The 16,058-nt window shown below is 46.6% G+C and overlaps 1 protein-coding gene across 4 annotated transcripts in view; it reads right to left on the reverse strand.

The window, feature by feature from the left end:
- The window catches only part of gabrb4 (gamma-aminobutyric acid type A receptor subunit beta4), a 52,702-nt gene that overhangs the window by 10,660 nt on the left and 25,984 nt on the right, over window positions 1-16,058 (reverse strand). For all 4 annotated transcript variants that reach the window (XM_068599889.1, XM_068599890.1, XM_068599888.1 and 1 more), the window contains 2 exons: window positions 7,676-7,743; window positions 4,890-5,110 (listed from right to left, as the gene is read on the reverse strand). In XM_068599889.1, coding sequence (XP_068455990.1) covers window positions 4,890-5,110; window positions 7,676-7,743 — 289 coding nt within the window. The remainder of the gene's footprint in view (window positions 1-4,889; window positions 5,111-7,675; window positions 7,744-16,058) is intronic.

Consider the following 16,058-nt stretch of genomic DNA (forward strand, 5'->3'; position numbering starts at 1 on the left):
GAGAACTTCTCACTTCAGCAACACGACGACGACCAGCGCTGATGTTTCCTTCCAGGGCCTTAAGGCTGATGAGAGTGAAGCTCAACACAGACAGACTTCACACATACAGGTGAAGCAGCGGCCATGCAATGACATCATCAGGAGAAAGTACGCAAAAATACATCTCCTCAGAGAGAAATGCAAAGAAACTCAAACATGAAGGAAGTAAATGTGCTGAAGCCAAAGCGTCCGCGCTGCTTTGTCCCCACACACACACACACACACACACACACACACACACACACACACACACACACACACACACACACACACACACACACACACACACACACACGGCGATTACAATCGAGTGAATATGTGACAGTGAACGCGTCAGGAGAGATTCCTCCTGATGGAAGTTGGGACGTTTCACAGGATTTAGAAATGTCAGCAACTTCCTGTCAGAGCAGGTTGACTGTGGAGGCCGCACAGCGTTGTGTAGTGGTTTGTGTTGTTAGTAGTTTGTGTTGTTAGTGGTTTGTGTTGTTAGTAGTTTGTGTTGTTAGTGGTTTGTGTTAGTGGTTTGTGTTAGTGGTTTGTGTTAGTAGTGGTTTGTGTTAGTGGTTTGTGTTAGTAGTGGTTTGTGTTAGTGGTTTGTGTTAGTGGTTTGTGTTGTTAGTGGTTTGTGTCATTAGTGGTTTGTGTCATTAGTGGTTTGTGTTGTTAGTGGTTTGTGTTGTTAGTGGTTTGTGTTGTCAGTAGTTTGTGTTGTCAGTAGTTTGTGTTGTTAGTGGTTTGTGTCATTAGTGGTTTGTGTTAGTGGTTTGTGTTGTCAGTAGTTTGTGTTGTTAGTGGTTTGTGTTGTTAGTAGTTTGTGTTGTCAGTAGTTTGTGTCGTTAGTGGTTTGTGTTGTTAGTGGTTTGTGTTAGTGGTTTGTGTTGTTAGTGGTTTGTGTTAGTGGTTTGTGTTGTTAGTGGTTTGTGTTAGTGGTTTGTGTCGTTAGTGGTTTGTGTTAGTGGTTTGTGTTGTTAGTGGTTTGTGTTAGTGGTTTGTGTTGTTAGTGGTTTGTGTTAGTGGTTTGTGTTGTTAGTGGTTTGTGTTAGTGGTTTGTGTCGTTCTTCCTGTGTCTCTAGGAGTCTGCTCGTGAGTTGTCGTGTCTGACGCAGGAGGACACACTTTTGATTCACAGCTAGCGGCTGGGTTTGGCTCGTTTCCTGGCTTCCAGACATCGTGACCACTGGCAGCGACCTGGAGGAGGAAGCGAGCGCTCAGCGCTGCAGACGGAGGCTTCAGAGAGATGAGCCATAGTTTAGACACCTACACAGTCTGCGTCGCTCTGTGAGGCCGCTCAGCGTAGTACTACACCGTGTGATAAACAGAGGCGCAGAGAAGAGAAACCCTCTGGCTCTCAGGACGGCGTGTCCGTCCTCCATCGATGATTCAGCCTCTCCATTACTGGCGAGTTGGGGGAAAAGAAGCTGTTCTGTCACGCACACGCGGCCGGACACTTTCTACTGACGCCGACTTATTTTATTGACATTTCCAATGACTTTGTTTGTTTGCAACACCCAAACGCTTTCCTGCAGCACTCAGCAGTCTGCGGGCGCGGCCCCTCCCGCCTCCACATAAAAATAAAGCACCAACTACAGAACACAAAAATGTCAATTTAAGCAACGCTGGCAAAAACAACATTCATACGGGGACGTTTTGCAGAGTTTATATGACTGTCAGGCGCCATCACTCCTTCCTTTAATACTTAAGACTGCAGGAGAGGAATTATGGGATTATGTACACTAATGAAATACAACATCATTTCTAATTCTGTCACTTTTAATCACTTTTTCACATTTTTATGTGAGGGTACGATTTTTTTTTCAATAATCTGATATATAAATAAAAAACAATCCTGATTAAACTGAAGTCACCCTAAAACGACTTGCTGTTCGTTATTGACAATTAATAATCCAGAATAAAGATGCAGATGTAGAGACGCTGCATCCAACACATCTGTGGATAAAACACGTGACGCTGTGAAGGAGAGCTGCTCCTCAAACACAAATTAGCAGAGTTTGGATTAAAACGGCTTCAAGCGCTAAGATTGAAGGTAAATAATGGTTTGAAAAGAAAAAGAAACGGCAAAGACCAGAATCAGCACCTAGCGGTGTGTGTAATGTGTGCACAGTTTGCATTCTGCGGTGCACTAGTGCAGCACGGGTCTCACACCAGCCGTCTGGACAAGAAAACACATTGAAGAAAAGCTCACGTGGTCAAACTCAAACAGAATTGGAGTGAGAACACAAGCAGGAGGTGAAAGGCAGGTGTGATGTCTGTTCTCCGGCACCGGTCCATGTGACTCCTCCTGGGCCGGCCGGGCTCTGCAGAGGAACCCGGATGAGAGCGATGGACGTGGGGAGCAGCTGGGAGTGTTCATTCAGATCAGGAGGCGTCATTTCCTCCAAATGGATTCAAACTGATCCCGTTCCCACTTGCTTTGTTTGGGGCACACGCAAAGGTCTTCATCGAGTCCACGTTCAAAACAATCGATGATGCATTTAGTTGATTGATTACCACCGAATTAGCATTATCAGTGGGACGCTATGTGAAGCTGCTTGGATGTATACGAGCTCCTTCTGTTTCAGTTCAGAAGCCGTTGAACAGAAGGACGTTTGATTGGCCGTGAAGCGCTGAACCTGCTCACGTATCGCTCTATAGAAACACAAGATGTACATATCTATGTTTCCTCCAGCTCCCTTCTCACCGCGCTGCTGCAGGACCGGCCTGTGCACGGCACGAGGCCCCGAGGCCACGAGGCCCCGAGGCCACGAGGCCACGAGTGCAGGAGGTCCCGAGGCCACGAAGCCACGAGGCCACGAGGCCCAGAGGCCACGAGGCCACGAGGCCCAGAGGCCACGAGGCAATGAGGCCGTGTTATGAGGCCATGAGGTCGTGTGCATGAGGCCACGAGGTCGTGTGCATGAGGCCACGAGGCCATGAGGCCGTGTGCATGAGGCCATGAGGCCACGAGGTCGTGTGCATGAGGCCACGAGGCCGTGTACATGAGGCCATGAGGCCATGAGGCCGTGTGCATGAGGCCATGAGGCCACGAGGCCGTGTGCATGAGGCCACGAGGCCATGAGGTCGTGTGCATGAGGCCATGAGGCCACGAGGCCGTGTGCATGAGGCCGGTCACTGAGGGAGGAGAGCGAGCCTGAAACATTCATCGAGACACTGCAGCGCGGCTGTGAAGCTGCGTTTCCACAAAGCTGACGACATCTTGTGAAGAGGCATGAAAGAAAAAACTTTTGCCATCAAGTCTCCTTTTTTGTGTCAGCGCCAATTCAGTAATTCAGAGTTTCTGAATACTGATTATTGCATTAATAATTCATTACTTTGTATGATCTACACCTTGTCACTGACGTTTTCTTTTATTCATGGAACAAAACACGTTCCCAGCGTCCTCGCCTCCATCAAACTACTTTATTCTAATGACTCGTGCAGAGAACAGCAGCACAGCGCTCGGCGCCTCCGGACGCTGCAGCCGTCCCAGAGGAGCGAGACGCCGTGCACGCTCACCGCCGACTGGATCGTCTCGTTTGTCACAGTGATCTGGGACATTGAGCTGGTGAGTATTTTGAACCTTTTTTTAGCCTTTCTGGGACAAAGAGGCTCTCATGTAACGAGCCCCTCTCCTTCCAAACACCGCTTCTGTTTGTCCCGAGTCACACTCAGAACTATTAACTTTATAAATAAAACTTTCAAGTCTATTTATTCTTGCCAGAAATAAATGTGTCACGACTGAGACCAGAACGGCGGTGATCTTGCTTCCTGGCTGCGCGTGAGGCGGCGGTCAGGAGCGATGATGTCGTCTCTTCAGCAGCTTCCTGTTGGCTCATCTTCTCTTACCGCTCTACTCTGCTCTCAGATGCTCTCGCTCTACATCTCTGAGGCCATCGACCCATTTTCTGAACGTGATAATGCATCCGGGGTCACGGGGGGGTCGAGCCGTCCTGCCACCGATTTAATGTTGTCCCTGAATATCCGTATTTTCATCTTCTTGCATTATTAAATCTTTTCCAAAAGTACAATTTAAGAAGACATGAAAGCTCCATCAATCCCTCCTCTCTCTCTCTCTCTCTCTCTCTCTCTCTCTCTCTCTCTCTTTCTCTCTCTCGTTTAGTTTATTGAAGCGGCTTCAGTTTGAACTCATCATTTCATTTGGAGTGAGTTTTGTCTCCAGACCTCTTTTCCCTGTTTGAGTCGTCGTAGGAACCCCAAATTAATTCCAGTACTTGAGTTTATTGTTTGTATTTGTTCAGCAAAGTCTTGGGAAAAAAATGTATATCTGCAAAAAAAATCCCTTTTAAAATATATTTTGATCATAACTATGAACATCCAGCACGATATGAGCCAGATTCCCTAGAAAAGCCTCCTGGAGCGTCAATAAGACACCTTTTTGGAAAGATTAGGACCTAAAGAATCAGATTCTGCAACAAAAATCACAATAAAACAAAGTCTTGTCCCGTTAGGAAGGAGTTTCAGTCAAGAAACTGTGTCGTTCGGTTAAAAAATGGAAAAATATTACGTATTTTATACCAAAAGATTGTCTGAATTGGGCATGCTGGGACTTAAAATTGGCGCAGAAGGATTTTCGCGTTTCCAAAATGTTAAACACGTGACGTAGTTTTGCTTTAACGCCGATGTGTGTGACCTTTACTTTACATGTCTCACTTCTGAGGAACACAGCTGTCTTGTGTGAATTAAAAAGAACGATCGAATTCATTATTTTCTAAATCTTTGCGTCCTGCAGGACGAGTCGTTCAGGTGAAAGCTGTTGAGCGGAGACAGCGAAACAGGACGGAAAGCAACACAACGCATTCACGGTGTTGACTCTCCAGAGTAAAGGTCCTCACCTCAGCCCGTACAGCACCGTGCCGTCCGGGTGCAGGCGGATCATCCGGTTCTTCACCGTCACGCCGTGCAGAAAGGACTTCTTGTCGTTCAGGAAGTAGGTGTCGGGGAGCCAGAGCTGGTCCGCCACGCGGTTGTCCAGAGTCAGGTTCAGCTTCATCTCGCTGTAGGCCAAGCGCTTGTCCCGCCAGCTCTGCTGGAAATACATTGTGATGGTGTAGTCCTGCGGAGGAGACACACAACAACACAACAACTCAGCTGAGGTCATGAGCTACAAGCTAACGGACACTTAGCAACAAGAACAAGCTATCGTCTGACAGGTGAGCTCTTCATGTTGAGGTTCATCTAGATGAAGGTAACACGTGCTCGCACATGATATCACAGGTACAACACAACCTTTGTGATATCTTTGTCGATCCTAAAGTCACAATTGAAAGACGGTAACACAATGTACGAGAACACAAACAGGGCGGCGTGTACCAGCAGACGTATTAAAACATATTAATGGAAACATGTCTTGTAAATGTCTGGTGAAACATTCCTGACTGAAGGAAGTCTGTAAACTATCAGCACAGCGATGGAGGATCCTGACACACAACAACACTTCACTGGTGACACACAACTGTCTCTGTCCTGGACTCTTCTAACAGTTTACAAGTCAATATTTAATCTGTAGTATTCATTTCTCTAATGTTCAAGATGTTTAGTGAGAGAAAGTATGAAAGTATGAAACGCTGTCATATGAATGGGCATCAGTTATTAACACAAACCTTCCATTGTGTTGTGTAATTAATGCAATAAGTGTCGTGTTGAACAGAACCGCTCATGAAGAGAATGAGCAGCTCTGCTGAGAACAACTCAGTCCTTCCATCAAATCTGTCGATAACATTGCTGCATGTAAGATGCAGAAATGTAAATCAGTTTGACAAAAGCAGAACCTCTCGTGACCCTCGAGTGTCTCCAGAAAGACGATGACAAACATCATTTCATGTGCTCTTTGTTTAATATGTAAGAGCAGGTTTGTTCATTATATAAATAAATATATACCCTTCATACAAATTATCATTCATTTGATTTATCATAAAAGAGGTTCCTATGTTCCTGCTATGATCTCATGATCAAAGACATCTCAAGTAGATCATGAACATATCAAAGAGAGAAGCCGCTGTGGACTCAACAGGTCGAGCATCATTCGGTTCAGACCAGAAAGACACGAATCAACCGAAAAAAGAAAAGTATAAAACGTGTAAAAAAGGAAATCTGCCGCACCAAATGGGAGGAGTCAAGCGTCAGCTAAATGAAATGTAACGTAAATAAAGAAATAAAGCAATAAACAGCGTGCCATGAAACTGAATGATGTCACTCAGGCGGCGGCCATCTTGCTTCCTGACTGCTCAAACGTCTCTGTGAGAGATTACGCTGCCTGACGGGTGTAAAGGTACAGTGTGTAAGGATATAAGGGTGTAAGGGTGCAGTGTGTAAGGATATAAGGGTGTAAGGGTGCAGTGTGTAAGGATAAAAGGGTGTAAGGGTGCAGTGTGTAAGGATATAAGGGTGTAAGGGTACAGCGTGTAAGGACATAAGGGTGTAAGGGTACAGTGTTTAAGGACATAAGGGTGTAAGGGTACAGTGTGTAAGGGTATAAGGGTGTAAGGGTACAGTGTGTAAGGACATAAGGGTGTAAGGGTACAGTGTGTAAGGACATAAGGGTGTAAGGGTACAGTGTGTAAGGACATAAAGGTGTAAGGGTACAGTGTGTAAGGACATAAGGGTGTAAGGGTACAGTGTGTAAGGACATATGGGTGTAAGGGTGCAGTGTGTAAGGATAAAAGGGTGTAAGGGTGCAGTGTGTAAGGATATAAGGGTGTAAGGGTACAGTGTGTAAGGACATAAGGGTGTAAGGGTACAGTGTGTAAGGACATATGGGTGTAAGGGTGCAGTGTGTAAGGATAAAAGGGTGTAAGGGTGCAGTGTGTAAGGACATAAAGGTGTAAGGGTGCAGTGTGTAAGGACATAAGGGTGTAAGGGTGCAGTGTGTAAGGACATAAGGGTGTAAGGGTGCAGTGTGTAAGGATATGAGGGTGTAAGGGTGCAGTGTGTAAGGACATAAGGGTGTAAGGGTGCAGTGTGTAAGGACATAAGGGTGTAAGGGTGCAGTGTGTAAGGATATGAGGGTGTAAGGGTGCAGTGTGTAAGGACATATGGGTGTAAGGGTGCAGTGTGTAAGGACATAAGGGTGTAAGGGTGCAGTGTGTAAGGATATGAGGGTGTAAGGGTGCAGTGTGTAAGGGCATAAAGGTGTAAGGGTACAGTGTGTAAGGACATAAGGGTGTAAGGGTACAGTGTGTAAGGACATAAGGGTGTAAGGGTGCAGTGTGTAAGGACATAAGGGTGTAAGGGTGCAGTGTGTAAGGACATAAGGGTGTAAGGGTGCAGTGTGTAAGGATATAAGAGTGTAAGGGTGCAGTGTGTAAGGATATATGGGTGTAAGGGTGCAGTGTGTAAGGATAAAAGGGTGTAAGGGTGCAGTGTGTAAGGACATAAAGGTGTAAGGGTACAGTGTGTAAGGACATAAGGGTGTAAGGGTACAGTGTGTAAGGACATAAGGGTGTAAGGGTGCAGTGTGTAAGGACATAAGGGTGTAAGGGTGCAGTGTGTAAGGACATAAGGGTGTAAGGGTGCAGTGTGAGCAGCACATCAGCAGCTCCAGGCCTGGCCCACTCGGTCGTGTTCGATCACAATGGTGGAGGCCGGTGAGGGATCACAGCCGCAGAGCTTTGTCACCTACCATGTTGACTTCTGAGATGGAGTCGATGCTCGCTATGTTGATGCTCATTCCTACGATGACTGGAGGACCTGAGGGAGCAGAGCACAAGGCGTCAGGGAGGTGTGAATGCAAAGTACATCGTGATGTCACGTTCAGGTTTAGCGCCGTGCAGAATGTTTGCAGCTCAGAGGAAGAGTTCCCCTCACACACCTGACTGCAGCAGTCTTGTTACAATCCAACGTCCGACAGAAGCTTTGCATTTTGCATTATTTGCACATGTTAAACCACGCTGATGAAAAATTTAAATTGTTTTTTTTTCTTCTGCTGTTCAGAGAGTGTACATGAAGTAAAGACCAGCTCCTCTCAGCGTACGCTTGTGAAACAACACGGGGAAATGCACTCATCCATCCTAATTTCTGTGGTAGCAAGGACCAGGAAGAGCAGCCTGTCTCGTTTACATGATGACAGGACACGCTGCAGACATGTAAACAGCTCAGCACACGTCTCCTTACATGTGCAGATAACACTCAGCCCACGCAAGAGTCACAAGGATTATCCATTCACCGTGCACACACACTCACCGGAGCCGTGCACACACTCACCGGAGCCGTGCACACACTCACCGGAGCCGTGCACACACTCACCGGAGCCGTGCACACACTCACCGGAGCCGTGCACACACTCACCGGAGCCGTGCACGGGAGCCTTCAGACATGACGCGTGACGTTGTGTACGATCACACGGATGAGCCCGTGTGCAACATATTCAATAACACGCTTCACATCTATGAGCTTCAAACACATTTTGAATGATTGCCATTCAAGATGAACCTGGAGTTAATTACTTTATTTGTTTTCAGCGCTTTTCAGATGAGAGTAAATGCAAATAAACATATTAATGTATTAATTAAAATATTACGCTCTCAGGAACCTATTTACGTTGATGAGTCCTCAGGGACAAGAACCCGTGTTAACTGATGGAGCTGAAGAGCCAACAGGAGGTGCAGCGTACAGACGCTTTAATGCTACCAAACTCCTCTTGAAAGCAGTTCAAACGGACTTCACTCAGGAACTAAAGGCCTCCGATGCCGACGGACCTGCAGATGTTCACACAGAGAGAACCAGGACATCTGCTCGGTCAACACAGACAGTAACGCTGAAGAAGCTGAAGCAGAACTGCAGCGCGGGCTGGAGTCTATTCACAGCCCTGTTTGTCTTTCTTTCATCTGCTCTTTACTCGGTACTTTTCCTCGCATGCAGCAGAATAAAGACAAGCTTGAGCAGCTGTTTCCCGAGGCAGCGGACTCATGAGCCAAGAGCTTTTTATTTATTTTTCACGTGGACGCTCAGTGTTTTATCATTCCCAACTATATGTCCTTCCGTGCATTTTTAGTTCCAATGTTATCTGTATCTCCTGAACCCCCCCCCCTCTCTTCATCTCCCCCTCTTCCTCTTCCATCCGTGTCCGCCTCACATTGCTTCTGTGAAAATGATCGGGCCACAAAATATGAAGTGCTGACGCAGAGAACAGAACCAGCAGAAGCGTTCCAGTGATTGGTTTACGAGGCGCTGCTGAATCAGTATATTCAGATAATGTTACGCGGCATCGCCGTGGAAATGACATTAGCATAAGGATCATAAACAACACGGAAACAGCTGTACTTCAATATGCACCTTTTGCATGTATCATCACAATCAAGCGGTGCAGAAGCTGCTTTTACTCCAATTTAAACATTATATTTATGAGCCTTTCCTCTTCCTCCCCCTCTTGCAGAGCTCTGACTCACACAGCAGGAACTAAACAGAAGACAATGATGACCAGAAACACTTTCCTCAGCATCCTGATCAAAAGCAGCTAGTCGCTGTTTGTCCTTGCACATCTGTTTGGATCTCCTGTTTCCACACGTCCTCTCTTCTTCAAAAGGAGCTCTCCTTCCCCTCACAGGCGTGAGCTGAAGCAAGAGTTATAGGAGTCTTCATCACGAGGTGCAGGCTCTTCTGGGCCGCTGTGACTCCCAGAAGATCAGCTGACACATGTCTGGGCTCAGCTGATGGATGTGCTGTCCAGGGTTTTTAACATATAGCGGATCACATCTACGCCTTTCTTCTGAACCCTCTCAAAATAAAACGCTTTGAAATGCAAAAAGAACGGGAGGAGAAGATCTTGACAGTTCCTGTCGACAGCTGGTGTCACGGTGACGTTTATGGGTTGAGGACGTGCACAGTTCAGATCCAGGAATATGTTTGACAATGTATAAAAATTGACAATATAACCTCAATAAAGAGTCTGAGTGCATGAAAAGGCCATATGGCTCCACGTCTGTTTTTTATTTGATATGCTAAAAATACAATCAAAGCTGTCAGCTGCACTTTGCCCTCGTTAACCAGTGTTCACCCTGAGATGACAGCAGACACACACATTGTGTGTCTGCAGAAAGCAGCGCATCGTACACATCCTATGAAATAAGAGAAACATTCTGTTTAAAAAACTATCAATGAAAATGACTTGACAGCATTTTGCTTGACGAACAATTACAAAGTGGAAACTTCATAAACTATTTTGTTATAAAGAAAGAAAATAGTATTTTTGTCATTCAGGTGAGAGTTGTGTGACGCTCACTTGGTTTCATAGTTGTGCGTCAGCACATTTCACTGGATGCCGGCGCTCGGCCTCGTATGAAACCAAACGGGGTCCGAGCTCCCCGAGCGGTCCGACCTCGTCTCTCGGCCCAAAGCAAACATGGCGTGAACAGGTGGTTCACCGCGGGGGGGTCTGAGACTGAGTCTGAGACTGAGACTGAGTCTGAGACTGAGTCTGAGACTGAGTATGAGTCTGAGACTGAGTTTCAGTCTGAGTCTGAGTCTGAGTCTGAGACTAGTCTCAGTCTCAGTCTGAGTCTGAGTCTGAGACTGAGTCTCAGTCTGAGTCTTAGTCTGAGTCTCAGTCTGAGTCTAAGTCTGAGTCTAAGTCTGAGTCTTAGTCTAAGACTCAGTCTGAGTCTGAGTCTGAGACTGAGTCTGAGACTGAGTCTGAGTCTGAGTCTGAGACTGATTATGAGTCTGAGTCTGAGTCTGAGACTGAGTCTGAGACTGAGTCTCAGTCTCAGTCTGAGTCTGAGTCTGAGACTGAGTCTGAGTCTGAGTCTAAGTCTGAGTCTCAGTCTGAGTCTTAGTCTGAGTCTAAGTCTGAGTCTAAGTCTGAGTCTAAGTCTGAGTCTCAGTCTGAGTCTCAGTCTGAGTCTCAGTCTAAGTCTGAGTCTAAGTCTGAGTCTACGTCTCAGTCTCAGTCTGAGTCTGAGTCTGAGACTGAGTCTGAGTCTGAGTCTAAGTCTGAGTCTCAGTCTGAGTCTTAGTCTGAGTCTGAGTCTAAGTCTGAGTCTAAGTCTGAGTCTCAGTCTGAGTCTAAGTCTGAGTCTAAGTCTTAGTCTGAGTCTTAGTCTGAGTCTCAGTCTGAGTCTCAGTCTGAGTCTAAGTCTGAGTCTTAGTCTGAGTCTCAGTCTGAGTCTCAGTCTGAGTCTAAGTCTGAGTCTTAGTCTGAGTCTCAGTCTGAGTCTCAGTCTGAGTCTAAGTCTGAGTCTCAGTCTGAGTCTCAGTCTGAGTCTCAGTCTGAGTCTCAGTCTGAGTCTAAGTCTGAGTCTCAGTCTGAGTCTCAGTCTGAGTCTCAGTCTGAGTCTCAGTCTGAGTCTAAGTCTGAGTCTCAGTCTGAGTCTCAGTCTGAGTCTAAGTCTGAGTCTAAGTCTGAGTCTTAGTCTGAGTCTTAGTCTGAGACTCAGACTGAGTGTCAGTCTGAGTCTCAGTCTGAGTCTTAGTCTGAGTCTCAGTCTGAGTCTCAGTCTGTCTGCATCAACACAAATGACTGACTCACAGAGGTGAGGCGTCTCGTGCGTTACGGACTGTTTGCCTCAAACATCCCATGAATACACATTAACAGCCCAGAATGAACTCACTGCGCACGTTTCAGTGCTGGAATCATCTGAACTCCAAGCAGCTATCGGCATGCATGTGCTGAACACCACCTGGGCTTATAACATGCTAATTGCTTGAAAAAAACAAAAAACATGTGGCAGCTGCGTGTCGGGTGATTTCTGCACACGCTAAGGAGTGGATGGAGTCGCGTTGGTGCTCTCCAGCGGCTCCTCACTTCACTGGAGACAGAAATATAAGAAGCACCGACGCACTCTGATGGAGGGTGAGGGCAGCAGCCGTACAGCTGATTTAATGCGTTATTCATGATCTGAACCGGTCCAATACTTTGATAAACCTCTAAATGAAACTCAGTTGTGTCATGTATCTGTGAGCTCCGCTGCAAACAAAGCTACTGTACGTCGCCTGCTGTACTATCCTGAGCTCTGAGGTATTAGGGTCAGGAAATACTCCCCCGAAGCCTGAGGGGAGACAGTCGTGACTGTACTCGTCTGTGACATCACAGCGTTAAGAGGCACACAGAACTCCTGCTGTAAAGCTCTGGGCCTTTCTGTTCTGAGTTCAGCTCCACTGATGCATCATGGGAGTGGGCACGCTGACCGCAACACAACCAAACAGCACAAATAGTTCATGAAAACGATGATGCGCGGCGCACATGCGCTCCATCTGAATGACTGAAGCCACGTGCGTTCCTTCCTGCAGATATCGCTTCATTATGATGTTTCCCTTCAAATACTTGTTCTAAAATATTAACCAGCGAACCACTTCAGTGAGGACAGAAGAAGAGGCTCATCTCCTCCCTGTTAGATTCTGTAATCCCATTTCCTTCCCCTCCACTCCACCCACGACGCTCAATGCCCTGCAGCTTTGTCATATTCCCTGACCCGTCTTTAAAAAAAAAAGAAGGGAGAAAGTCGAGCCATCTTCATCGCACTTTGTGAAGGCAACCAGTAACAGTTCTCCCCGGAGACGTCAAAGTACATTTGTTCACTAGATGAAAACAGAAAGCATCAAATCTCTCTCTCTCTCTCTCTCTCTCTCTCTCTCTCTCTCTCTCTCTCTCTGTCTCTCTCTCTCTCTCTCTCTCTCTCTCTCTCTCTCTCTCTCTCTCTCTCTCTCTCTCTCTCTCTCTGTCTCTCTCTCTCTCTCTCTCTCTCTCTCTGCATATTTTGACCCATCTTTCGTGAAACAGAGCGCTCACTCTGTCACAGAACTCTACCTGTACTTGTACTTCACTCGTTGGCAGAACAATAACTCGCCTTCACATCTTTAAATAAGCATTTTTTTTACCTTCACTGTCAACCAGCATTCACAACATCGTCCAGAAAATGCTTGATTTATTTTTTACCACTTAATATTTGGATATAAAAGCAAAGTAATGAGCAGCTGCCGTCTCCTTCAGTCCTGTTGTCTGGGCTGAACCAGAACACGCCGTCCCCAGCAAACCGTATTGTCTCTGAACAATCATCACATCACAGGTTCCACTACTTTTCCAAGAATCCAGAGAATGAGTCAACCTGCGTCTGACTTCGTACCAATGTCAGGCCAACTTCACAACAGGAACAGCTTTCTGTTGACCGGCCGCTTAGAAGTGAGTCCATTAAACTAAATAGACAAAGAAACAATAAGCGCTGATCTCTAATCGTGGACCAGCTTCCCCTCCTGAACGCAGCGCGGGCACAGCGACACACAACACAACACAACACAACACAACACAACACAACACACTCACTGAAATCTGACAAAATAAAAGGTGCCTGTGGGGTTTCTGACCACCTGAGGCGTGGCAGAGGACGAGCTACACGTGCTGCCAGCATGCACGCCGCCAGCATGCACTGTGACATGGGAATGCAGAGGGAGGAGCTACTGGTGGATGTTCGCCCCAAAAGCACCAGAACGACACGACAAGAGAAGAAGTGGGAACTAATCTCTTCATGTGTGTATTTAAGGAATGAAGAGATTTCACTTTGGAGCAGCGTTTACATCTCAGGGTCCTTCTACCAGTTCATGTGGACGGCTGACACGAGCGTCCACATGTCTACTGGAGCCCAACAGCCAGTCACACTGAGCAGACGGACACAACCAGGTGTTTTGCAGTGATTCCTTTAAACTCGCTCGTTCGCTTTCTCGCTAGATTCTCACCGTTCTATTTGTATGTCTGTCGGGTGAATACACAGCAACAGTCTGTTAGCTTAGCTTAGCATCACAACTGCTGACATCGTCTCATCTACAGCTCACTAATGAACCGGTTTGTTCCATCGGTGCAACAGTTGAGAGGTGTGAGCGCTGCTGCTGTCTCTCGATGAGCAACGACAGAACCTGAAAACACATTTATTAAAGTAGGAGTCCGTTCTGTGATGACATGCTCTTACATTTCTTCCACCCTTACAAGAATTGCCATGGCAACTATCTATCCATTTAATTCCCAATCCAATTCCTGCATCGGACAGTCAATCAATCAATAATAAATCATACATCCAAAATAATACACAGTTCTGAGGCTTCAGCCCTCATGTGAAATGTGCTCAGGTCTCATTCAGCGTCCGGCAGCAGAGCTTCTGTCTCTCAGGTCATCGTGTTAAACACAACCAGAGAGCCGACTGTGTGACCAACGGCCACCAAGCCCTCCTCTGAGATATTGATCCCTCGGTGCAGCAGGGTGGAGAAACCGCCTCATCGTTTTCTATTCATCCAACCGGTTGGTGTTGTACCAACAGGTTTCATGTCCTGAGACATTTAACCAACACTAACTAGTCCCGCAACAAAATCATTCTTCATGATCAATCCCTGCGATTGCGTAACGGTTTGGCTTCCCTGGATATTATGACCTCATCAGATATCCTGTTACAGAGTAAATGATGACTTTGACAGTACCTTGTCCCAAAAGGGCCGTGGAGCAGAACTAAAGGTGATCAATTAAACAACACATCAAAAACAAACGGTGTTTTATTGCATAATAAAATGGCATTCACTCTTAAAAAAGCAGAGCTTGATGGAATTGTGTCCATATTGTGAGCAGGGAAATAACTACTGCTCAGCCTTCTGGGTGTCATGGGCCTAATTCCTCTTATCTTTATTGGGAAATGCCTCCTTATTAATACTAGCATGGCTGCTACTCCTCGCTGTAACATTTACATTAGGTGCTTACTGGACGGCGCTGCCCGCCTGATGATCCCCTCGGTAACAGTTTACAATTATTACGCCATCCCCACGACGTCCAAAGTGTTTGTCTGCGTCGCATGATCGACCCGGATCACGGATGAGGGAATTAGCGGCGAGGTCGGGAACCTCGCGATGACGACCGCCGCCGGGTTCCAGGTCTGGAATCCCTCGATGGATCGAGAACCAGCCGGTGCAGCGTCTCGCCGAGTTTCCGCTCCGTGTTGACAGTTGCTTTTTGTTATTTATTTAGTGATCCTATCTGTTCCTTCTCCGCCTGTTCTGTATGTGTGCCGTCCTCTCAGCTCCAACAACGTGGCGCCACATTCAGCTTCTAGTCTGACAGTCTCCTCTCGCCTCGGGGCAGACGAGCTAAACTGTAGTGGGCGGTGAGGCTGGCCTATTTAATGATTTCCCTGGTACTGGAAGTGCTTATGAAAACAATGCTAGTAAAGTGTGAAGGAGTGGTCATCTGCCTCCCGCAGCACGTCTGACATCTCCAGACCGTAGACGTGTCATTGGTGTAGAACTCTAACACGTTTCAGACGTGACTCTGGGTTGTACGCAGAATGGAGCACATCCAGAAAGCCTCTGCGTGCCACCGAGATGCCAGCGACAGGCCGAGGCGTGGAGGCGGCTGCACGGGAGGCATGGCGAGGACTGAACGCGCTCGCAGGCCGCCGTCTGAGGGCGCAGCCGCACGCCGGACAGGTTCACAAACAACATGCTTTTATTACGGATTAACCTCAAAGGTCTATTTGTTCCTCAGAGGTTAAACATGCAGACATGAACAACTTCTTCTATCTCTGACTTTGGTTTCTTCATTAGAATGTTACACACTCGAGATGACACGCGTGACATTCACGTGTTGGCCAGCTGACTTTTAGCTTGCTGATAAGAGAAGCATCACCACATCTTTTGGTTTCTGATGGAGTTCGTCAGGACACGTCGGCCTTTGCTTCCTCTGGCCGCAGGGAGGCCGACGTGAGCTTCGGTCTAATATAACATTATGTATATATATATATATATATATATATATATATATATATATATAAATATATATATATATATATATATATATAATGTAATGTCTTCTATCTGAATGAGAGCTGCTTCATCATGAGGGCCGGCGGTGAGAGCATGAGGATGATGCAGAGATCTCGTATCCATTGCTTCAGCTTCACATTTGGTCAACTTGGACTTTTGCAAACCTCAATAAGATATTACATTAGTATTTTATTGCTCTGTGAACAACAGTAATGTCGTCTTTTAGACGTTGCAGTGACTTTCAACCCTTTAATCTCATAACAACAAAAGAGAGG

This window comes from Clinocottus analis, unplaced genomic scaffold, assembly GCF_023055335.1.
Source record: "Clinocottus analis isolate CAN_PGR_092001 unplaced genomic scaffold, fCliAna1.0.p SCAF_5, whole genome shotgun sequence".
NCBI lineage: Eukaryota > Metazoa > Chordata > Actinopteri > Perciformes > Cottidae > Clinocottus > Clinocottus analis.